Below are 22,767 nucleotides of genomic sequence, written 5' to 3'. Positions count from 1 at the left end.
GTCATTACTGGTGGGAAGACGTGCCACACCAGAACGCAACTCGACGAAAGCCGCAGCCTGATTCCGTTGTCCTTTTTCTAATCGCTTGTACCGGTACAGAAACTCCATCAAACACGCGAGCCAACCGCCCCAGCCAGCAAAACCCTCTTCGGGCCTTCATACAGCAGAGATGGGGCGCGGCTTGGGTTGCACTCTAAACAGCAAAGGGACGAAGACCGGGGCCCCCCCTCACCTGTGAGACCACCTCGCAGAAGAGCACCATCTCGCGGTTGTTATTCTGCCACATGCTGCTCCACGCGGGAGTGGAATACCAAATGGATAATCAGAGGTTCTTATCAACCTTGAAAGGGTAGAGCCGGGAAGAAAAGGCTGCCGTGCCGTGCCACACCCTCTTCTCGTCGTCTCCGTCCCGTCTCTCGTCTCTTGTATCCCGTTTCCCGACCTTCTTCCTCTCACTCCCTCAGCTTGGGACCGACCTCCTAGCTCACGTACTCACTCGGGCCCCGGATTGAGGTATCCTGCAAGGCGATGCAGGCGCTTTGAAGCTCATACCACCCCTTCCGTAGAGAACTGTCGCCTTGCGCCAGTAACATCTCGCAAGGTACGTCACGCGTTACCGTACAGCTGCTTCAGCCAATTGGGCGGGGATTCCATTTATCCTGTTGTGCCCCCGAGGCCTAGGAGACCTGGCTTACCTTTCGAGCTTCGTTTGTCTCTTGTCTCTTTCTTTTGCGGCTCAAGCTGATGCTGCCATCAAGACATTGTCTCCGTTCCGAACCCGGCAGGCTCTGCGCGGTGGACCACTCATGATCGGCATCCGCATCCAGAGTTTATCAGTTGACGACGACACACGATGCCATTATGAAGTCAAGTAGGTCCAGTAAAAACAAGTCCAAGAGTGGTGGTGGTAGCGGTGGCAGCGGCGGAGGTGGAGGAAGCAGCGTGTGGTCGCCTTGGACTTGGTCAGACGAGCACCAGAATTACTACACGTATCGCACGAATAATGGTAAGTCATGAAATCATGAGTTGATACACCGCTGACCAAGACAGGCGAGCCGGAGTACCACTGGCAGGAAACACAAGCTGCTCCACAGCAGCATGTCCAAGCGATCCCACGCGAGCAGCCGAATGTAGAGGAACTCACCAACGGCCTCGACAACCTCTCAACCTCGCCTTCCGCGAACGACGGCGATTACAGCTATGCGCTACAAGGGGAGGAAGTTGTTGGTGAGCAGATCGACGACACCACAGTTGCTTTAGCTCACAGGCTGCAGATCAGTCTTATATGTACCCAACTTCGACTGCATCGTACGGCAATTCGAGTCGGTCGAGAAAGGGCAAGGAGCCATCGTACGAGCCTCAGCCGCATGATGGGGAAGACAACCCACCTGAGGAGCCAGCTCCACCGTTGGACCCCTTCTGGGGTGCCGAGCAAGAGACGCCCTCGGATTATGCAATAGCCCCGACTGCGCACCATGATGAAGACTGTATGGACATCTCCACACACCAATGACAATTAACTGACATACACACCGATAGTCCTCCCTCCCCAGAATAGCACGGAAGGCTTGTATCACGAACCCGAGGGATACATGTCAACACTTGATCCAGCTACAGCCTCCCACAGTCGAGGTTAGTTTCTTTTGTTTTTGCACAGGCTGAATTAACATCAGCAGGTTCTGGATATGGGGCAACAGACGTAGACGACTACGACCAGGGCAGCATCTTACAAGAAGCCCTGACGGAGTCATATGGGAAACAGATCCAAGGCGGATCGTCTACAGAGCCAGCCTACGGTGAGACAAGACCAAACTCCCCAGAAGCCACTCCTACAATGACTAATGGTAGCAGGAGCATTTGCAGATGCTGAAGATGATGGAACGCGGACACCAACAGCCCGGAGATCCCCTGAGCCGTTTTATGCCCCGTCCTCTCATACCACGTCGCACATCAGTGGCACATTCGGGACCAATGAGGATTTGGACCCACGTGAGTCACCTCTTCAGACGCGGATGTTGCCCTTGCTAATCACGCATAGGATACGTTGTTGAACCGTCGCACAAGTTTCGCCCCGGATCGGTTGGTAGCTTGACTGGGATTGCAAGTATGCTGGCTAATTTTACTAGATTTTCAAAGTTTTGTGGTGCGAGCCTTCAGGCTCCAGTCTCGGAGGAACGCCGACCATATCCGACAGACAGCCGGTCCAAGATCGATTTGGCGGGTCCCTTTTCGTCGGGTTCCGACGCTTCGTCGTCGTTGCCAATGACGATGGTCATTGCACTTGCGTGTGGGTAGCATCAGACATGGTTTTGGACAAACTTCCACTAAACGTGCCAGACCAATCCTTACGTACCAGGGCAAGGCCTGTAAGAAGAAGGGCGTGAAACCTCACAAGCATGGTATGGTCTATCACAACAAGCCTCATCGTCTTCTACCAAACGAGCCAGAGCTTGGATTCCCGGCCGTGCGAGCCAAGCTCACCGTCGAAGGGGAGAAGCTCGATAAGGCTTCTCGCGTCAATTATTCGAAGCTTGTGACCATTGAACACAATGTCAAGGTCTTCTTCATCGGTTACATCAGCCCCGAGCGGATGGACGATTTTGCAGGTGCTGTCGACGCATGCTGGGAGAGCAAAACGCACTCGCACAGGAGATCAAGGAGATGAGCAGACGGCCTGTCCGCGAACGCTTTTGAGCCCCCCGTCATGACACTCGTACACACGGTTCACGACTATATACGTTAAGAAATGCATACAAGCATGCTCATTTACCACAGTTAAACGATGGTCTATTATGCCGCCATATCGGCCAACCCCCACCTTTTTTTAATTTATTTTGTCTTATTCTTCTTCCTTTTCTTCAAATTGTATTTCGAAGTATTTTGACACGGCGGGCCTGTATCACGCCAAAGGTTTCTATCACCTCACACTGGCTGGTTTGTCCACGTTGAGTTAGCAGCACTGAATGCACGTCGCAACAACAGTGAAGGGCATGGGAACAGGCCATAAGGCAGATTGTAGTGGCGGGATTTCCTACTATCCGCGTGAACTCTTTATCTCATTAGCACGAGCGCGAATCTCAGCTCCATCTGATTATGTCTTCCACATCTGAAATCGTCTACCAAACACTTTGCCGTCGGCAGGCGAGAGATGTGACAGGCCTGCCTGTGCCGCCGCGTCGTGCGGCTTGGCTCCAGAATGCTGGCATCAGCCATCGATCGGTACCTTGCATACAATTTGTGTAGAATGTTTGAAGAGAAGAAATTGCACATCTGGCGTCAAAATGCTGTGCATATAGTCACCCTGATTCCCTACAGGTGCGCAACCCCACGTTTTCCCTCCCGGCGGTGTGGGTCGGTGTGGAATCTGGAACCTGGAGCAAGGGAACAGCCGAGGCTCGGTATCTTCTCCCCCGCAAACGTCACCGACTGGGATGGGGGGTGGTTCCTCTGAGCAACCAGAACTCTGGGGAACCCAACAGTGGATTTCCAATACCTCGTGGCCCCTTTATATCTTGTATTCCGTTCTTCTCACAAATACTTTCCGAAAAGGATCCATCTCCCTTCTTCCAATTGACATTACGGACTCGGACAAAATGGCCGAAGCACAGCTCAAAGACTTCCCGTCCCTCTTCTCCCTCAAGGGCAAGGTCGCCGTCGTGACCGGTGGCTCGCGCGGCCTCGGCCTGCACGCCGCCTCCGCGTACGTCCCCATCTAATAAGATATCCCTTCCCACAAGCCAATACAGCCGTGATTTCCTCTCCTTCTCCTTTGGGCTAACCGGGTTCGACTCGCAGCTTCCTCCAAGCCGGCGCCTCTAAGGTGTTCATTTCCTCCCGCAAGGGCGCCGCCTGCCAAGAGGCCTGCAAGGCTCTCAACGCCCTTCCGAACCTGGCACCCGGCGCCGTCGCCATCCCCGTCCCTGCTGACGCTGCCGATATCAAGGGCGTCGAGCACCTCGTCGCCGAGGTGAAGAAGCACACGGACCGCGTCGACGTGCTGTTCGCCAACGCCGGCGCCACTTGGGGCGAGGCCTTCGACACCCACCCGGACGCCGCATTCGCCAAGGTCATGGATCTCAACGTTAAGGGCGTCTTCAACACCATCCGCCTCTTCACACCGCTGCTCGAGAAAGCCGCCGGCGCCGACGATCCCGCGCGCGTCATCATCACCGCCTCGGTCGCCGGCCTAGGCATCGGCACGCTGGGCAAACAGGGCACCTACGGCTACAGCGCCAGCAAGGCCGCCGTCATCCACCTCGGCAGAAACCTTGCGCTCGAACTGGCGCCGAGGCACATCACGGTCAACTCCATCGCCCCGGGCTTCTTCCCGAGCAAGATGTCCAACGGCCTGCTCGAGATCGGCGGCGGCGCCGACAAGATCGGCAAGGGGAACCCCATGGGCCGCCTAGGCCGACCCGAGGACATCGCGGGTGCTGTTGTGTACCTTGCCAGCCGCGCAGGGTCGCACGTGAACGGCGAGGTTATCGCGATCGATGGCGGGTCGTTGTGGCAGCGTGGTGAGCTCAACGTGCCTTCCAAGTTGTAGGCTTCATCTACGTATACCTGCCTATGGTTGCATACACCTAGGTAGGATGGATATAGGATGCGAGGTGTTTGTAAAACCAAAAATAAAATAAATAAAAATGTAATTTTCGCGCTGATGCCATCCATGCCTGCGCCAGTGGCCTAATTTTCATCAAGCCAAGTTCTTTTTCATACCATGACTTTGTGTGGGACCCCCATCTTCCTTCTCTCTCTCTTTCTCTCTCTCTGTCTCTCAGAGTTACGTATTAAAAAGCAGTGGGCGGAAAGCACGGTCTGACGTGGTGAAATCTACAGAGGCTTCCTCGCCACCCAGAAGCTCGCACGGTAGGTCGTGTGCAGCATACTCTCCGGGTCATGGATATATGGCGCCTTGATGCCCGTCTCGCGCCTCTCCACCACGAACCCGACCCGCTCCACCAGCGCCATGACCTCGTCGTCACTGAGCTCGAAGCTGCCCGGGTCCGCGATGCCCGACGAGTTGTTGTGGTCGTGCTCGCCGTCACCGTCCGTGTCGCGGCCGTGGTTCCCGGGCGCGTTGTTCTCGAAATGCCACAGCAGCGGGCCAAAGTTGATGAGCACGCCGCCCGGACGCAGGCAGTGCAGGATTGTCTCCAGATACCGCACGAGGTTGGGCGCTGTGTCGAGAAAGAAGACGGTGGCGACGGCATCATAGGCGGCTTCGTGGTCGTCGTCGGCGTACAGGCACAGGAAGTCGGCGGCGCACATGGACATAGACCCTACGGAGGGACCTGCGGCGGCGAGTTGCGTCGCTGGGTGGATGTCCGGCACGGCGCAGCTGCGGAGGTGATTTGTCCGGGTGCGATGGTTGGAGAAGGAGTGCACCCAGGGGTAAATGTTGTGCTGACCCGCGGCCTTTGTGCAGTTGAGGATGTAGGAGGAGGCGAGGAGCTGATGATAGGATATCTCATTGCCTTCGGCGTCGTGGCCCGCGCGGCAGAGCTCAAATACGAGGCGTCCGAGGCCCGCGCCTGGGACGAGAACCTTGAGTGGTTCGCTGGATGTCGAGGGTGTAGGTGAACGGGTCTTACGCTCTAGGTCAACGGCGTCAAGAACGGGACTGTAGCACACGCGCCGCTCCTCGGAACCCTCGGCGGACCAGTCGCGGTAGAACTGGCGAAGGGTGCTACGGGCCTTGTCGGTGTCGTTGTGCTTCGCGACGCCGGCCCAGGCGGCAGGCATTTGCGGCTCTTCCGTCGAGCCCTCGGGAACAAGGTGAAAGGAGCGCAGGCCGTTATGGGCGATGGCACGGGCGAGCTCAGCGTTGGATTCGATGGCGTCGTCAGTGCGCTCAAGGGTGTCGAGGAAGTTGAATGGGGCCGCAGCAAGCATCTGCCAGTGCGCCTGGGGCAGGGCATAGAAGGACTGCCGGCGCAGGTGGGTTACATTGAAGTGCGCCACCTTTGCATATTGACTGGGAGAGCGTGTCAGTGAGGTGGTCTTGTGAGATGGCAGGTTGTGTTGAGAATGCAGGTACATAGTCCCACTGGTGTTGGGCGGAGGAGGGGATAAGGGTGCAGAACGGTGCCGCGCGTGTAATTCACCCCTTTCACTTGCCTGCACATATAAAGAGGGCGAAGAGAAATGAAAGGAGAGTTTGAGCAAGAAAATAAAACTCACAGGAAAGAGTCCAGCGCGGAGAATATAACCCTCGTCTCTTCCGGGTCCTCAATCGTGTTCTCCATTCCGCTCCATTGCTCGTCGTCCGCCATCGTTTCCGTCGTGCGCTGTGCGTCGTCCGGCCTCCCGCAAACCCTCTACCGGGAATTTGGCGTCGGGGGGAAGGGGAGTGACCGTGTGAGCGAGCCCAGTCTGAGTTGTTTGCTACACCCAACAACCTTTCCAGGTTCCGAGTTTTCGGTGTGGTCGGGGTTCGGCTGAGTGAGTAAGTGAGTGAGTCAGTGAGTGAATAGGTGAATGAGTGTGAGAGAGCTCGACGAGGGACAATGCAGTAACCCCACCAAATGCGTCGATTGAGAGGATCCGCAGTGAGGCTAGTCGGCGAAGGAGAATGAACTGGGAACTGGAAAGGAGCTGCTGGCCTCCCCGCGGTGTGTCTGCTAAATAGAGAATTCTCAAACACAGCCTGTGAGTACCCAGTTGAAATGGAATTTCTGCGAGGAAGTAAACGCTCGAGGGAAGCAATCTCCCCACCTCCTCCCCCGCCACAGAGAGGGAAAAAAAAAAAGGAAAAAAAAAAGAAGCTTGCTGCCTCCCGACAGCGGCGGGGTTGTTGAACCCCTGAGCGCGGGGCTGGAACGCTGCAGCGCGTCGAAAGGTTGGCTGAATAATCAACTCTCAATGATAAGGTTCACTGAAAAATGCCATTTGGCAGTCAACTCCGAGTCTTTATCCCAGATTTAACTACCCACCTCCAGGTAGGTAGTTAATACATTATTTTCATTCACATGTATCTGTACCGACTTATCAACCATGTCCACCATGACCAAACACAAGCCGATAAGAGAACCCTCTGTGGATGGATGGATGCATGCTAATTTGCTGCCGGCCATCGTCAATCTACATGATAGCATTGCTAGTCTGCGTATCCCGCAAAGTCCATATTCATACTAGCTGGAAAAAACGTTCCGCATCCCCAACCCAACGCCAGAGATTTGCCAAATACTTCGCCCATCACGATTCATCCTCTGTTCGTGTCCGTTTTCTCTCTTCTTAATACCCCCAGGTTATTCAAACCTGATATCCTGCCTCGCTCACGCTTCCGTCAGTCCATTACTCATCGCTCATCCATCACTGCACTCAATGGTCACGGGTGCGGCGGTATCCCTCTTTTCTCCTCTTACGTCTTTCGTCCGCGTAGTCGCTGCTGACGGCACTTTGGCTGCTCAAACCGGGGATGACGTGGTGATAAGACTTATGACCCATATCGCTCTCTACCGCACTCGTGATATCGCTCTCTGCCCAGCTGCCGGGCATGCTCGGCTCAGGCTCCTCCCGCGGCGGCGGCAGGGCGTAGCCGCGCGTGTTCTGATCCTCGGCCACCGTGCTCGAGCGCTGGAAGCTAAAGTCACGTCTCGAGCTCCCCGCTGCGCGGCCCTTCTCTTGGAGCTTCTTAGCCTCGGCGCGGATGCGCTGGCGCTCGCGCTCCTCATTGCGGTCTGCCGTACTGTACACCTTGCGGATGCCGCCCGTCTTGCTCTTGGGCGGAGTCGACGTCGGCGTAGTTTCACGCGCCGAGAGCAGGTTGGTCGAGACAGACGACTCGGTCGGGTTGGTGGAGCCGTCCCACTCTGACGCCTCGGATTCCTTGTTGAGACCACCGACACGGGCGGGCTTCTCGTGCCGATACGATCGCAGGTGCTTCTTGGCTTCGCGTTCCGCCTCTTCGTCGATCAAAACGCCCGTCTCATCGTAGTTCTTGTGGGCCGAGCGCTTCTCCTTGTGCCGAGCCTCCTTCTCCTTGCGCCTCTTCTCGCGCTTCCGCTCGCGCTTCTCGCGGGCGACAATATCACTTGCCCCGGCCGTGATGCCCGACAGAGTGGTTCCCGAGATGCTGGTGGTGTTGTCGTCATAGTCTTTGTATACGCTGCCGCCACCCAGCTGCGTCGTAGGTGTCGCACCGGACAGCAGTGTCCCGTTGGGCCCTCGGCGGCGCAGGACTGTCGACTTGTATTCGTCCCAGTCATTCTCCTTGAAGTAGAAGCCGCCATTCTTCGCCCAGAAGAAGAACCATATGCCCGTGATGACAAAGGCGGCGCCGATTAGGCCAATGATGACGAAGACGGCTGTGTTGTTGATGTTCTGGGGGTCAGTGGTGCCGATGTGAGGATCCTCCTTGTAGCCGTTGCTGTCGCGGGCGAGCAGGAGGAATCGAGCGGCGAGGGGTCCGACAGAAGGGTCAAATGACCGGGCCGTGATGTCTGCTGTTTCCGGGAGGCTCGAGAGTCGTCTGCTTGAGATGAACGAGCGGGCTTGGTTCGCCAGACCGATGACTACGGCCGGAGCCATGGTGGGGGTGTGTAGCCGACTTCAAGTAAAGTCTGAGCAATCTGCGATGCTTCTCGGTGCGTAGGTGACGATACTTGCAGGACCCTGCGATGATCGAGAATGAGACAGGATGCAGGTGGATGGATGCTGTCGATGGAATGCGAATACACTTTGCAATCCACCGTCGTCAAATTATGGGTAGTGTGGTAGTGATTGGGGCTGGATGCAGATGGGAGGAAAGGGAGATAGAGAGAAAAAGAGAGAGTTGCCTGGCCAGCTGTGTGACGGCAGACGGGGTTGTTCCTATAGAAACCGGAAAGCAGAAATCGCGTGGCTGGGAGGATGCGCACGATCTGGAAGTGAGGTGGTTGGTGGGGGGGTAACGCCTGTGGCTTCCCTGCTGTACTTGAACCCGGGGGGGGGGCCTTCTTCTTTTCTCTTCCCCCATGGACCTGAAATCGGATTTCCAGATCAGTGAACCCCCGTTTCTGATCTGATTCGCTGTGTTGATGCAGCCTTGGCTGTGCTGTTCATTTCCCGTCTGTCGTGTCCCTGTCCTCCCAGCCTTTAGATAGATGACGTCGAAAGTAAACAGGCACATCGGTGGCACGGCAACCGTTTCTGCCCAATCACAGAGCCCTTTGCTCACCCATTATTGCGTTTCTTCGTCTCGTCGGGAACCATCCCATGGAAACGGACACAACGTACGGGCGGTGGTGGATCCCGTTCACCCGCACAGAACCAGCGGTTCCAACGGAATGCCGCCCGCCGTCCGTCCACACTCCATCACACCCGTTGGCGTCGCATCCCATTTTTGGCCAATGGAAACTCTTAGCCTAGGTACCGTACCTGGATGATAGCTAGATAGGTAGGTATCTTTGAGTATTCCAAAGTTGGCCCGCTTCTGGGCCTGACCAACTAACGAGTCAACTCTCCGCAAACCTCCTACCCGTTTCAAGCTTGTGTCATAACAACAGCGCCAACTCTTGGAAGCTCCAAGGAAAAAGCAGACCATATCTGCCTCTGTTGACTCGCGAGGCAGTTTCGTCTTGTGAACACGGACGTGCCAAATAGACTGCCATCACGAAATAATCGGCCGATTACGCGCGGTTGCCGTCCCAACATTATTGTTCATTGCGATCTATATGGCTCAGCCATGCTAAGTAGGGGTATCTGTCCTTGCCGCGAAAGACGGCAAGTCATCCGCTTCCTAACACCGTGTCCATCCCATTCCTCTTTTTCCAGTAACCACCCTGGTTACTCCCCAAAATGATGATGGCTTAGGGGGGCCGAGCCCATCCCAATGATATCTTGCCAAATAGACCTCCAAGCAGAAGTGAACAAACGAAACCCAGTACTTGTCCATAACAATTTCCAAGTGCCGTCCTTTCCCAAGGGCACTAGAAGTGCGAACCTCCCGGATTGACGAAACAGGTTGTCTATCAAGTTGTTCCCCAACGCGGATGTCTTGCTAAAAATACGACACAAGCTTTGCCGCACAAGGGAGGGGGCCGGAGGATCGTCGCCGGAGCACGGCATCCATCAATCACCAGTGCAAACAATCAAGACACCTTTATCCTTCGCCTATGCCATGCCCGCCCAGATAACAAAATCCCAACTTCGTGTCCGGCCATACAATCTCAGCACGTCGTCCTCCTCCGCGGAAACTACAGCCCGCATGTACATAAATCATTCTGACAATGGTATAGAAATGCAGAGAAAATGGCAAAAAAGAGCAGAGCTTGCGATAGCCTCCGCCCCGGGTATAAACTTTTCCGCTTCCAGAAAGTCGACCTGAAGCAGGTGCAGAAGCAGAGAAAGAAACAAGAAGCCAATGATATCGATACATCTGTCTGTAAATCTGAGCCCAAGTTCAGAAAAAGAAACAAGGAGAAGGAAAATGCTCGCTCTAATGGAAATCCGTTGAAAATGTGAATAGGAAATAAATGTGTCGCTTCGTCAACTCGTCATCATCGTTACGCTCCGTTAGGTGAACGGAATTCTCGGGTATTCGTAGCTGTCGACATGGCTGCGACTGTAAGAATCGGACTGGCTCGGTGATCGGGCACGGATTGGTAGTCGCTCCATGCGGCTCCGACGGTCGTCAGAGTAGATGGTGCTAGCCCTGTCACTCCCACCGAGGCGTCCTGATTGGCTAATGTTAATTTCGCCACCATCCTGACACTGTATTTCAGCATTTCCGACCCTGAGGACGGCGTGGCCGGTGACTTTGATGGTGATGTCCTCGCCGTCGCCGGTGGATGACCGGGTGGTTCGCGTGGTGGCGCTGCGCCGGTAGTCGCTCTCATCACGGCTCCCGCTGCTCCCACTGGACCTGCTGCTCTTGCTCTTCTTCTCAGCTTTGGACAGAGCAGCAGCGGTCAGAGGCACCGCAGCGCCGCTCACGCCGTTCTGGTAGGCGACAGCGGCGGCCGTAGCAGAATCGTACTTGGATTGCGAGAAGCTGCCGCTCTCGCCTCCGGCCATGTACGAATGCCGTCGGCTACTGCGCGGGGCAGGAGCGGGCTCGATCTGATAGCCATCGCGACTATAGGTGCTGGAGCCCCGACGATGCGAACGAGGTCGAGAGACCACGCCGTCTTCATATTCGTATCCTTGGGGGACAATCTCCTGGTACATGGACTCGCCACCATCATAGTCGTCGGACTCGTAGTCACGAGACGCAATTTGCCGCTGGGGAGGTGGCGGACGAAGTGCCTGCCGCGGCGGTACCGTAGTCCTCGAGCGCTGTGGAGGCGGCGGCATCAATTTGCGATCCTCCACGTCTCGGATCTTCAGCGACTGAGGCATAACTATGTTCTCTTGTTCGTAAGTCGGCCCATAGTCATCGTAGTCAAGAGACGACGAAGACATGGTTCGGTGTCCCATGGCGGACGAAGGCCTCTGCTGGAAGCGCCGAGCCAGGTTGGAATGCTGGGGGCTGCTGGCCATGGGAGTGGTCGGTGGGAAGTAGTCAGTCGGTGTTAGCGGAGGCGGTGGCTGCATTGGGTACGGAGCCCCTGGACCCCAGGCTGGCGGGGCATACGGCATGTCGGGCGCGAAAGGCGATTGCCCGGCCATAGGAAGCGGCATCGGAGCCGGGGCGAAAGGCGACGAAGCATGCTGAGAAGCATGAAGGGGGGCGTGAGGAGAGGGCGCGAAGGGTGAGGAGTTGGGGGCCGGGGCGAAAGGCGAGATGGCCTGAGCGGCGTGCCATTGCTTGTTGGAGGTTGGAGGTCGGGAGCCTGGGCCGTAGTAGCTGCTTGGGCGGTTCGACATGGCCCTAGGGCGCGGGCCCTGGGCCGGTTGAATGCCGTACTGCGAGGCGTCATCTTCGAATCGTGGCCTTCTATACTGGTCCGCCTGTTGGGTATGGACGACAGGCGCCGTCTTGCCGGGCCTCGCCGACGGACGCACCGGAGTCTTTTTGGGGGCGGCTCGGTCACGCTGCTCACGCTCCCGTTCGACACGTTCGCGATCGGCGTGGCGCGCAGCCCTCTCTTGTTCTTTCTTCTGCTGACGGCGCTTCTCCTCTCGACGGGCCTCCTTATCTGCTGCGGCGGCGGCAGCGGCGTCCCTCTCTTCAGTGCGTCTTTCCCTTTCTCTTTCCCTGTCCCTGTCCCTGTCTCTCTTGTCTGACACGACGGGGTGAATAGTGTCGTCCGAGTCGGTCAGGGCGTGTGGTGGGGAGGCGGAAGGCCTCTTCGTGGTCTTTTCTCTGCGGGACTTGCTGTTGGCCTTCGTCTTGCCTGGGCTTCCTGGGGCGATGGAGCGGGCGTATTGTCCGCTGCCCTGGACGACAGCACCGGCCTCCTCATCATAGTCTTCTACGTGGGCGATGTGTTCGCGGGCCATGGCGGAAGCGGGTATTGGAGGTCGGAAATAGCAGGTAGGCGGACTATTGCTGCGAAATAGGCAACGATGGCTCGGTAGTCGAGCGACTGGTGAATGGAGGCGAAATTGCCTCGACGGAGGCGGGCAATCGTGGGTTCGCAGCAAGCAGTCGAAGGTTGTGATGAGCAGGTAGAAAGAGTGGATGCGGTGGGAGTAGGCAACTTTTTTGTATGAAGGGCGGGCGAGAACGATGGGTGGAGCTGCGGAAGGGGATGCGACCACTAACTACCTGATGGAGGGAGGGTCCGTATTTGTGGATATGGATGTGGACATGGACGTGGACCGGGATGAGGGGGGAGGGGGGTGCGTTGTGGAATTTGGTGCGTGGGAGGAGGGAGATGAGGGTTAGACGCTAGGCACGCTGCGTAGGAGATGTACCCTGTACGGTCCTGTTGATGCCGCCGGGTGTGATGCGATGCTGGTTGTCCGCTGCTTGTCGGACGAATAATTATGTGGTGGGGGGATGAGAGTTGCTGGGGGAGGGAGGAGGGGAGAGAATTTATGATTTTCTGTTTGTGGATGGTAGAACTTGGTTTAATGATATCTAAACAGACAGAGGGAGGGAGGGACAGCGGCCGTGGCGGGTGTGGACGAGGGCGGCGTCTTATTTACTCTGCTCTCTGCGTTGCTTTGCTGTACACACACACACATATGCGTACGCACAGGAAGAGATAGGGAGAGAGAGAGGTAATTCCTGCGGCTTGCGCTGCGACGGGAAGAGTCCGGAGCGAGGGAGGGAAAGCGAGACGGGGGGAGAGGCGTGTGCGCAGCCGACCAATTTTATCACATCCATCTCCCCAGCAGCAGTACTCTGTACAGAGTACAGAAAGCCAATCGTGGGGTCAGGCTACGGATACGCAGCTTAGCCAACTAACTACGTACTGTGCTTAGGTAGGTAGTGCAGTCAACTGCCCTGAGTGGTGGCAAGACAGGGTGATGATGGGCGGTGGAGGGGCGTGGCCGCAGCAGAAAAGAACCTGACAGCGGATGATGTCGTCTCGTTGCCCGGGGGGTGCTCTGCCGCCCGTCCAGTGTCACTCCAATGGCCGGCCAGCGCTGGTCGATTGCGAAGAGCCCTGGGCTATCTGAGGGGGACGAGAGCCATGGGACGGACTGTGCTTTGCGGGACGAAGAGTCCGAGACGGAGAGTCCAGGCCTGCAATGTTGAATGTGTGTGTAGGTGTAGAGGAGAGGGAGACTGACAACACAGGCTTAACGAGGCCTCAAGGTTAGAGTCGAATGCCATACAGTCTCGGGATAGACACGTCAAGAGAGTGCTTCTGGATAGGCAAGCATAGTCTTATCACTTGACAACGCCAGACTGAATCAAATTACTCCAAGACGGGTCAAGGACACAGAAATTGCCGGTGCGGGTAAGATGGACAAATATGAGATGTTCAGGATGCCCTGGGTCCCGAGAAAGGGACTGTCCCCAGAATCAAACAAGAGCCAAAACCGTAGCTTCAATCTCCACCGCGTGGCAGCAAGGAATTGCTCGGCTGGACCGACCAAGAGCCGGTCCAAGGTCCAGCTCATGATTTATCTTTGCTTCCTTCAGACTTCAGCAGACCTTCCGTTGGCTGTCGTTCGTCCGCAGCACCCTGCGCGCCAACTCGGGATGGATTCCCTTCCCTTGGGCACAGATTTTGACTTGTCGGCGATTGACCGCAAAGTTGGGAACTGAACTGGGCGGCCCCTGGTTTCGGTTGTGCTTGTGTTGGCGCCGGTTGAAAATCGCCGCTGCTTCGAGTCAAAGAGCCAGAAGCACTCAGGCCCAACTGTGGAGAAGCTTGTCCTTCGTTTCTTCCCGCCCGCGACCGTTGCAACGGATTCCCTGCTGCCAGGCTAACCGCTGCCAGGCCATAGGTAGCCTTTATCGACCAGGGTGTGTCCATTCTTCGTGACACCCACCAGCTGCCATCAACCAGTCAGTCAGCCTATGGGCCGTCTGGTGGGAAATGCCTTGACGGCACTGGCCATGGGTATGCCGATGGCGCTGACGTCCTTGTGCGCTGTTGTGGTGCCATGCCGGACACTCGCTCTCTGCTTGTCGTCCATGGCACAAAATTTATTCTACTGTTTTGGGCCTCGCGCAGTACTCTGCTGGTCTCTGCTTTTTCGTGTGTGGTCTTCCTGGACTGGAATCCCGAATGCAACAAATCGCACGTCGACCAACCCCCCCGGAGCCCCCGAGAAAAAAAGAAGAAAACACTTCGTTGGGGTTGTCTGAACGAGATAGATGGGGTTCCCTTGGGCTGCCGGAATATGGTTGGGAGATTCTCTCCCATGTGCGGGAGATCCACCTCCAGGGTCGAGCCAGACACGGGGGGTTCGGGTGTGTCACTCGACGATGACGGATCGCTGTGTCTGATGTCTTGCGCCCTTACCGGCCGGATTTGCGTCTTCTCTTTGGTTGGTTTCCTGCCCAACCATGTGCTTGGCTTGGCTCTTGGGTATCAACAGGACAGACAAATCGTTTGCCGGCCTTTCTGAATGCAGTTTTTATTTAGTGAGTGAGCGCAGAAAATTGGACCTTGATTGGGAGGTTGGTGAGCGCGTCGGAGAAGAGAAGAAGAAGGGGGGACAAGACTCATACAACTCGGTACATCGACATCGTGGCGACCAGGATCGAACGACTGTGCAGCTCCGCGCTGCGCGACCCGACATCACTTGTGCAGAAAGGAGCATCAAACTCAGCCATCAGGAAACCGGTGTTACGACCCCCTCGGCGTCTTCCTGGACAAGTGACTGGTTTCCTCCCACTGGCAGGCAGAAACTGCACATAAAGCACAGAGAGCACCACCACATCGCTCCTTCAGCATCGCCAACACAACACACATGTGTTCCCCGGAAAGCCCAATCATGGGCTCGACCCACTCGGTCTGGAATGCACAGTGCTGCAGCCCAGGCCCGCTTGCTCTTCTTATAGGGCGGACCCGGAACGGCAATGAGAGTCATCAGTTTCCATCTCACCTTCTCACGCTTGAGCCGTTGCTGCTCTAGCCTTCCATTCATCCGCTTGTGTGTCCGGCCAGGGGGTTGGTCTCCGTGACATGGGGAACGAGACCATGTAAGATGGCATCACGTTGCCGAACTGCTGTAGCGGTCCACATTTCATCTGTCTCCCCGCATATCGTCCTGTCGACGATCCTGCCTTCGAGAGAACGTCTTACCGAGTTGAAGGTACCGAGTCCGCGTATGTGTGCATCAGATGGCAAGGCCGTGGAAGCCTTGTGCATTGCTGTGTGCAAGAAGCAAGCCCCATCGGAGAGGATGAATGGTAAATTTACGTTCGGTCGTTACGATAAGTCATACAAACTGATCTCCAGGTGACCCCAAACGGCCTGTTGTCACGGCAGCGTTGTCTCGACCCTTTTGGTTGTCCTTTTGTGCTTTCGAACGCCGCAAGTCTCGGCTCCGATACATCACCCTTCGTTGGCGAGTCGACCCGATTTCGAAGGCCCAGTGGCTATTTAGGTATCCCCTTCATGTTCTCGAGTACTGCGGACACTTCTGGACGCGTTGTTGGTGTACCGTGGCGCTGCTCCGAATCTGCGGTATCGTGACGAGCAGAGACATGAAGAAACATCTGCTCTTGGTATCTGTCTGATTGGTCTTGAAACCATTTTCCATTCGCGTGGTACGCAACTGCGCATTCCGGCTGCATAAAATGCAATCCCCCCCACACCAGCCAGTCAGTGGTATCGGAGGCCATCGCCTGCCATGCTCAGACTCCCTCTAGCGCGAGGACATGCCGAAATGGGGTTCATCTGAGGTCCTCCCGGAGCCTCTCGTGGCTTTACCGAGGAAGCTAGTGTCGCTTTGGTCCCTTCATCGTCGAAGTGTGGGGCATTGTCGCATCCCAAGGCATGAACTCGCTTGCTGGGGTCCTCGACTTGTTATTAGTGCACGGAAAACATTTGTCCTTGCGAGCCAGCGTGAAAGTAGTAGAGTCTTGAACAATGTTCCAAAGTAGTGGTAATCCCTTTCTGTCTGTCACCGGCGAGCTGGATCAGGCAGCCCATCCACAGTGAGTGATTGAAAACTCACAATTTTGAGGCTACGCATCCGATCCTGACGTCTTGAAATGTTCGTGTAAGGCAAGATTCCCAGATCTTGATGCACGCCATGCTTACATTGTTCAGCAGTCTCGGGCACAGACAAGAGTGCTTGAGAGGCCGTGATTTGCCCGAGGCCCTAACCTGCAAGCTTGAACTGCATGGAGCCGGGAGTAGACGGTGCTGCAAAAGCGAGAATGGCTGAATGCCAACATTCTCGAAGGCTGGGGCGGACGGATCGACAGGCAGCTGTTGGCTGTGGAGCGCATGCTCGACACCATCCCAGAACCACACCGCCTTTTCGCTTGGGGCATAATCCCTCGACGCCACCGTCAAATGGTTTCCAACACACCACATTGACCAACCTCGACGCAGCCTCCTGGCAACTATCCATTTCTTTGACTTGAGGCGAACAAAAACAAGCCAGCTCACGGCAAGACTCGGGATGACGCGCCGAGACCGTCTTCTCAGGCGGTGTGCCGGCGCCTTCCAGCTGAGTTTGGAAGCTCAAATTTGACTTTAATACCGGACATTATTCTCATTAGAGATTGGTTGTCTTAGTTGTGCTCGGCACAATTCGCTGCCCCGAGACGTTTCGCTCAATACAAAGCCAAGTGCACATGTACTGCATGCTGGCGAGCACATTTCGAAGATACGACAACGCCATGCTACATGTCCCGGAGCATCGAACAGGTCTAGGTCTGCCTCAACTGCGTTGCCCGTTTTGCGTTGCGTGCGTTGCGTAACAAAGCACGAAGCAAGCCACGACTGAAAGTGGGGTTCTGGTCAATCGGTCTTCACTGCCCGTAAGACAGGAATCTCCACGTCGGCGACGACCGGCCTGTGGTCGGATAGGAAGACATCATCGTCGAATTTGTTGGATAACACCCCAAAGGTCCTGATAGTGACGGGGCTCGGGTTCTTGACGAACAGAAAGTCGATTCTTTGTGGCTCTTCGTTCGGCTCATCGAAGGACGTATAGGTCAGCTCGTTTCCATACCTCTTTTCTTCGGGGACCTGCGCTGAAACATCGACCATGCCTGACTCGGGTGCCACCATTGTTTTGTATGCGTTGTCCGCGGGCGTACTGTTGAAATCGCCCGCGAGCAAAACGGTGGTAGGAGGTTTGCCGTTCGCGCCCTTGCTCCACTCTCGAGCAACGTTGAGAATCAGTTTGGCGCTTTCCTCTCGCGCCACGACTCCTTTGTGATCAAAATGTGTGCTCATGACAATCACTCTCGTGCCGGTTTGCTTGTCGACAAACTCTCCCACAGTGACGACGCGGTTCAGTGCTGCATCCCATCCCCTAGATGGTTTTTGTGGCGTCTTGCTCAGCCATAATGTCTGATTTCGCTCGCACTCCCAACGGTCAATCTGGAAAAACACGGGGGAAAACTCGCCACTTCGCTTTCCATCGTCGCGACCGACACCAATGTAACCCCATTCAGGACCGAGATAGGACCGGACGTCTTCGAGTTGCGAATAAAGGACTTCTTGAAGACATATGAAAGCTGAACCATGGCCAGACGTGATAAAGTCCAGCTGGTTACAGAGTTTCGGACCGCGAACGTTCCACAGCTTTTCTTTAGGAGTGGGATGATTTGTGGCGTACCGGATGTTTTGGCTGACGATTCGAAGCAGCATGGAAGGACTAGCTACCGTGGTCGAAGAATCAAGCTTGACAAGCATAGCGACTCTGGGTTCGAAAGCAAGCCGTCGAACTGCAGGATAGATGGATACCACCAAGAGAAGCTTTGCTGGAGCTTGAAGGTGGGCCAGGCCATGCACGTTAGCTGTCGAGACCCAACGGTTTGAAAGGCACCAGAATAAGAGATGGATCGGATTGATTGGAATGTAAGAATAAACAGATTAAAGAAGCGGTGGATTCGGGTGAAGGCCCTCCTGGGATGGAATGATTGTCGTTGAAGGTTCTCTGACGTTGGAACAGAGCTGAAGCTCGAGATGAAATGAGTAGGCAGCCATCCATCCTCCTGCTCGGACCGTGGAGCGGGTCACGTGCCAGAAACATTGGAAAGTGGAGTTGACGCAACCAGAAGTGGCCCAAGCTCCCTCTGGCCCGTGGTTGCTTACCCCGCTTCTTCCTGGAATTCCAACTACCTAAGCACAATCCATCGCCTAGATCCATTCTGTTTGCCATTCACGACCAACATCAACGCCAAGAGCCCAGATTTCACTCGGGCCTATGTCGGTGTTGAAGCCCAACGTTCCTGACATTCATTTCTGCCACTGTGTTCACTGTCGACCAATCTCGCTGCCGACTAACAATATATCTTCGTGGCTCGTATCAATCCATCCACCTTTACACGCCCGTGCCTGCTGGAACACACGCTTCTTGTCCCTAGGCACTTCTGTAGTCGCAGTTGTGCGGCCTGTACTTGTGCATCTCGCAACGCAGCCCCAAGCCTCCCTCCATTGTAACCCTTACTGGCGTTCTTATGTGTGACGGCGGGTAAGCTGGGACAACCCAAAATCTCACTGTGATGAGGACCGATTACTCACCACATGGAAGATTATCAAGGAAACCCTGTGTCACCCGCCTCCTCTAGCCCTCCAAAATACGTGTTTCTCCCAGCAAGCAGGCTAATAGCGGCACATAGAGCCATAGACTGGTCACGTTCTATCCATGGCCCGTTGCTCGACTTCCATAACAGGGATGTGATCCAGGCGACCTCATGGGATGGCAGCTTGTCCGGCCTTGTCAAACCCAAGTCATGACGCAATCTGTACACAGTCGAAAAACAGCTGACTGTGCAGTTCGAGACAAGACTCGCAAGTGGGCCAGAACCATCCAGGATGTCGACGACATGAGAACGATGACGGACCTCACTGCATTGCTCATCTTGGCTTACAATAGTTGGGCTTCCCCCGGCGAAGGTAGGAGACCGGAGACTTCGCAATCGTATTCGCCGGATGTACTGCAATGCCCACCTCACAGCGGTTCATGCACCGTGGCGATCCCATTTCTCGGAAGGCTGAGGCGAAAGGACAAGGATGATTGACTCGCGCGAGCGTCTGGCAACGAACAAGCCTCTCACACCTCACCGACGAATTATCGGAATTTGACTCCCTTTTGTCCAATCCGTGGCATGATACGAGGCCGGTCTGCGAACTTAAGTCAAATGCGCCACCTCAAGGCGTCATGCAAGGTACACCAGTCGCTCCAGTGATTGTAGGAGGGCCGATCATAACCTGTTCCTCACCCAGTCTAGTGAAAGACTGTCTTGCACATTCCTTACTCGCTCAAGTTCATGGCCTCAAAGATGCCCACCAGTCAAGCAACGGTAGTCTTTTGCCCTTGGGACTCGGCACGTTCGGTTGGCGCCATGGCGGGCGAGGCAGTCATCTGCCTGACTCGACCACCCACCGAAATCCGTGGTGGTTGCCACTCTGTGTCAGCTTATTCATAAAAGCCGCCGTAGTCGCGCAGCGGACAACACCCACCCGGAGGAACGCGACGCCCACAATGCCGGGTTTTCTTACTGTTCGTGAGGAATAGTGATACAACCAATACGAACTCCAGCCTAGGCCTCAGCTTACCACCACTTTTGGACACACACCTCTTCTTCTGGCAGCATGCCGGTTACTTGGAGATCTGCACAGCTTTTTCTGTCAGTCTTGACGGCTCAAAAGTCACGTTCTCATACTACTTCCTCCACGTGGGGGGGAGGGGGCTGAGGGTGGCTGGCTGGCTGCCCCACGATGTTGAGACCTCAGCACCGGGTCATGGACGCTGGTGACCACCCTTTTCCAGCCATACAAAGCAGCCCTGGGCTGGTCGACATGACTGAGCCGAATCACCAGCCGGCCTGGATCTTACCGGTGTGTGTGGTGGAGGGCAGTGTCACAAAGCGTCCGGCTCAAAACCATCTGCCTGCTGAAGCCCCGATGCGACTATATAAGTATGAGTAAACCGCCTCATCTGTAAGTTTGCACATAACCTGAACCGTCACGATTCACCGCACCTTCCCAGTGTTAAAGGTCAGAAGCTCTCTACCTTTGTGCTTTCGTCTGGTACTACTCTTGAGCCGGCCAGGCCGGCGCGGACTTGATACGTCTCTTCAGCTGTTGCTGTGCAGACGCCATTCCATCAATATACCAAGTCCAAAACGGCCACTAGCAACACTTTACACAACGGCAAGATGCCTCAAACGACACCAAGGTCCCCTTCGAGGCGAGACTCGTGGCCACCTACTCTAGTGCGCCTCGCCCCAACGATTCCAAAGGAGTATCCTTCACTAGACGATATCGACGACGACCCACTCACTTATTTCTTGACCCCCGCACCTGACCTGGAGGACGCTGACGAGGATGTCGACATGATGAACTTTGACGCTGGGATCGAGGACAACAGCCCGCGCGACATTGTACGCAGCGTGAGCCCGTCGACCCTAGACAGCCTGAATAAGGCCAAGGGCCGCAGGTCACCGCCGGTACCTGACCTCTCCGACATTGCCACGCCTGATACCGACGACGACGACGACGACAGTGAGGACTACGTTCGCTTTGCACCACAGGGGTTCATGGTACCTTTCAGCCTGCGCGACTTCGCGGTAGACGGCGCCAAGTTCAAGTCACGGCCTAAGCCTTCAGATGTGCTCCTTTCGCCCCCATTTTTGCCGCCTAGTCGGGACCGGGCGCCTGTGCGACCAGGCGGGCGAGGCCGCCAGCGGAGCGTCTCTTTCCGCCACCAGCGCTCACAGCGTGTTTGGCGCGAGCCCAGCCCGGACGTCTGGTCCATTGAAGAAGAGACAGAGCAGGAAATGGTGAGCGAAATAGGCAGCAGCATCGGCGGCACGAGCGACGTCGGGAACGCGGAGGACGTGCCGGAGGCGGACATGGACAAAGACATAGAGGCTGCGAAGCCAAGAAAGAAGGTCCGGTTTCTGTTGCCCGCGATGGAGTGAGCAACAACGATACATCATGACATTGCACGGCGTTTGGGGAGGGGTATCATTCTGTCTTCCATGGGAGGCAATACTGTCGATTCTTTTTCCCTTCCTTTTTTTCCTTTCCCCCTCATATGATGGGGCATTTTGGCGAGGTATTTGGTGATGGCCGTACGGCATGGGGTTTTGAGTTTGCACAACACCCAACGTTAAGGTTGGTACACTAGTTCGGGCGCTATTGTTGTTTTTCGAGCGCATACACACAGCGGGGGGGGGGGGGGGGGTTCAGGTGCATAACTAAGCAACCGCCATCGCGCGCGTTAGCACTCTAATTTATACAACAATGTCCTTCCCGTCGAGTGGTGTGCTACTGTGCGTTTGATGAGCGAAGAGTGACAGACACAAATACAGGCGGTCCAGTAAGGACGGGGCAAAGTAGGACGAGACAGGACGAACATAATGTAGAGAAGGGTGCGAGGTTGAGACTCTGATGCTGTGATGTGTCGTTAATAGGAGATTTCGATCGCAGCCCACGCGATGCAGCCTCAGCTTGGTAGGTTAAGCAGTCCTGGGAAGGAGGGGGTGGAACTACCACGTGCAAGGACTTCGGGGATTTCGTGATGCGAGAACGGTCGCGACGCAACGCCCGAGTGCTTTCCCGGGAGAAGACGCTACTGCAAAGTGAATGTTGGCAGTCCAGAGATATGTCCAAGATCGTGATAGGGAGGGGGTTTGACTTTGGCTCTTGGCGATTCCGCCGTGTTATTGCGAGTAAACAAAACCCGTTGCAGGCCAACGAGACGGACGGGCAGGCATTGGACTGCTTGGTATGAGGGACGAATCCGAGGGGGGAAAAGGTGGCTAGGGATGCTGGGCGGGGGTGATGATAAGAAAAAAAAAGAACCAGGGATGGCCGTGGTTGCGTTAAACCTCCGCAAGAGAGAGACAGCCGAAGCCACTCTGAGGGATGAGATTTCATGCCGGATGGCTGCCGCCGTTCAGGAGCAGGGAGAGAGGGATTCCGGCGGCGGGTTGACCAAAGACTCACCGAGGGCCCTGGCTCGTCCAAGCTGTCTCATCGAGGCCCATCCGAGATCCGAACCGCCGGCAGAAGCGAGGCTGGGCGAGGAAAACAAGAGTCCACGACGAGGTTGACTCGAGATTACACTACCTCGTGCACAGCTATGACGGGAAATGATGGTCGGTCAGACTCACAAAATTTCGGGGGCAGAGTTGACAGATCCTGATGCTCTTCTTAGGCTGCTGGGCAAAGGGACAGGGCCAAGCAGGGAAGACGGCGAGAGAATCCTTGTACTGATCCCACTATCCACGTCCCAAACCCTTTTTCTTTTTCTTCTCTTTTTCTTTCCCTCTTCTTGTCCCCTCCTCTGCTTCCT

At 55.7% G+C, this 22,767-nt stretch overlaps 8 protein-coding genes across 8 annotated transcripts; 4 read left to right on the top strand and 4 right to left on the bottom strand.

The window, feature by feature from the left end:
- The first annotated feature begins 56 nt into the window (after positions 1-56).
- On the top strand, positions 57-3,155 carry CDEST_14731 (uncharacterized protein). The gene is made up of 10 exons (XM_062930887.1): positions 57-601; positions 759-1,006; positions 1,051-1,227; positions 1,275-1,487; positions 1,540-1,632; positions 1,677-1,796; positions 1,852-1,989; positions 2,039-2,079; positions 2,127-2,287; positions 2,338-3,155. The coding sequence occupies exons 2-10, from the start codon at positions 862-864 to the stop codon at positions 2,663-2,665; spliced, it is 1,416 nt and encodes a 471-aa protein (XP_062786938.1). The 5' UTR covers positions 57-601; positions 759-861; the 3' UTR covers positions 2,666-3,155.
- A 169-nt stretch (positions 3,156-3,324) lies between these two features.
- CDEST_14730 (Putative short-chain dehydrogenase/reductase SDR, NAD(P)-binding domain superfamily) lies at positions 3,325-4,650 on the top strand. Its single transcript, XM_062930886.1, has 2 exons — positions 3,325-3,700; positions 3,796-4,650. Exons 1-2 carry the CDS (start codon positions 3,432-3,434, stop codon positions 4,544-4,546), a joined length of 1,020 nt encoding a protein of 339 aa, XP_062786937.1. The 5' UTR covers positions 3,325-3,431; the 3' UTR covers positions 4,547-4,650.
- CDEST_14729 (Putative carnosine N-methyltransferase) lies at positions 4,587-6,727 on the bottom strand. The gene is made up of 2 exons (XM_062930885.1): positions 6,184-6,727; positions 4,587-5,977 (listed from the first exon to the last, which is right to left on the bottom strand). Exons 1-2 carry the CDS (start codon positions 6,273-6,275, stop codon positions 4,834-4,836), a joined length of 1,236 nt encoding a protein of 411 aa, XP_062786936.1. The 5' UTR covers positions 6,276-6,727; the 3' UTR covers positions 4,587-4,833.
- A 220-nt stretch (positions 6,728-6,947) lies between these two features.
- On the bottom strand, positions 6,948-8,807 carry CDEST_14728 (uncharacterized protein). The gene has a single exon (XM_062930884.1). It carries the CDS (start codon positions 8,530-8,532, stop codon positions 7,324-7,326), a length of 1,209 nt encoding a protein of 402 aa, XP_062786935.1. The 5' UTR covers positions 8,533-8,807; the 3' UTR covers positions 6,948-7,323.
- An 824-nt stretch (positions 8,808-9,631) lies between these two features.
- On the bottom strand, positions 9,632-12,602 carry CDEST_14727 (uncharacterized protein). Its single transcript, XM_062930883.1, has one exon. The coding sequence runs from the start codon at positions 12,364-12,366 to the stop codon at positions 10,498-10,500; it is 1,869 nt and encodes a 622-aa protein (XP_062786934.1). The 5' UTR covers positions 12,367-12,602; the 3' UTR covers positions 9,632-10,497.
- Positions 12,603-16,869: 4,267 nt separating this feature from the next.
- On the bottom strand, positions 16,870-18,413 carry CDEST_14726 (Putative endonuclease/exonuclease/phosphatase). The gene has a single exon (XM_062930882.1). The coding sequence runs from the start codon at positions 18,150-18,152 to the stop codon at positions 17,250-17,252; it is 903 nt and encodes a 300-aa protein (XP_062786933.1). The 5' UTR covers positions 18,153-18,413; the 3' UTR covers positions 16,870-17,249.
- A 211-nt stretch (positions 18,414-18,624) lies between these two features.
- CDEST_14725 (uncharacterized protein) lies at positions 18,625-19,357 on the top strand. Its single transcript, XM_062930881.1, has 2 exons — positions 18,625-18,933; positions 18,994-19,357. Exon 1 carries the CDS (start codon positions 18,667-18,669, stop codon positions 18,925-18,927), a length of 261 nt encoding a protein of 86 aa, XP_062786932.1. The 5' UTR covers positions 18,625-18,666; the 3' UTR covers positions 18,928-18,933; positions 18,994-19,357.
- Position 19,358: 1 nt separating this feature from the next.
- On the top strand, positions 19,359-21,638 carry CDEST_14724 (uncharacterized protein). Its single transcript, XM_062930880.1, has one exon. The coding sequence runs from the start codon at positions 20,624-20,626 to the stop codon at positions 21,386-21,388; it is 765 nt and encodes a 254-aa protein (XP_062786931.1). The 5' UTR covers positions 19,359-20,623; the 3' UTR covers positions 21,389-21,638.
- The last annotated feature ends 1,129 nt before the right edge of the window (positions 21,639-22,767 follow it).

The sequence above is a fragment of the Colletotrichum destructivum genome, chromosome 10 (genome assembly GCF_034447905.1).
Source record: "Colletotrichum destructivum chromosome 10, complete sequence".
Classification (NCBI taxonomy): domain Eukaryota; kingdom Fungi; phylum Ascomycota; class Sordariomycetes; order Glomerellales; family Glomerellaceae; genus Colletotrichum; species Colletotrichum destructivum.
The sequence above is the reverse complement of the archived record's forward strand: the minus strand, read 5'-3'. Positions and strand labels throughout refer to the sequence as shown.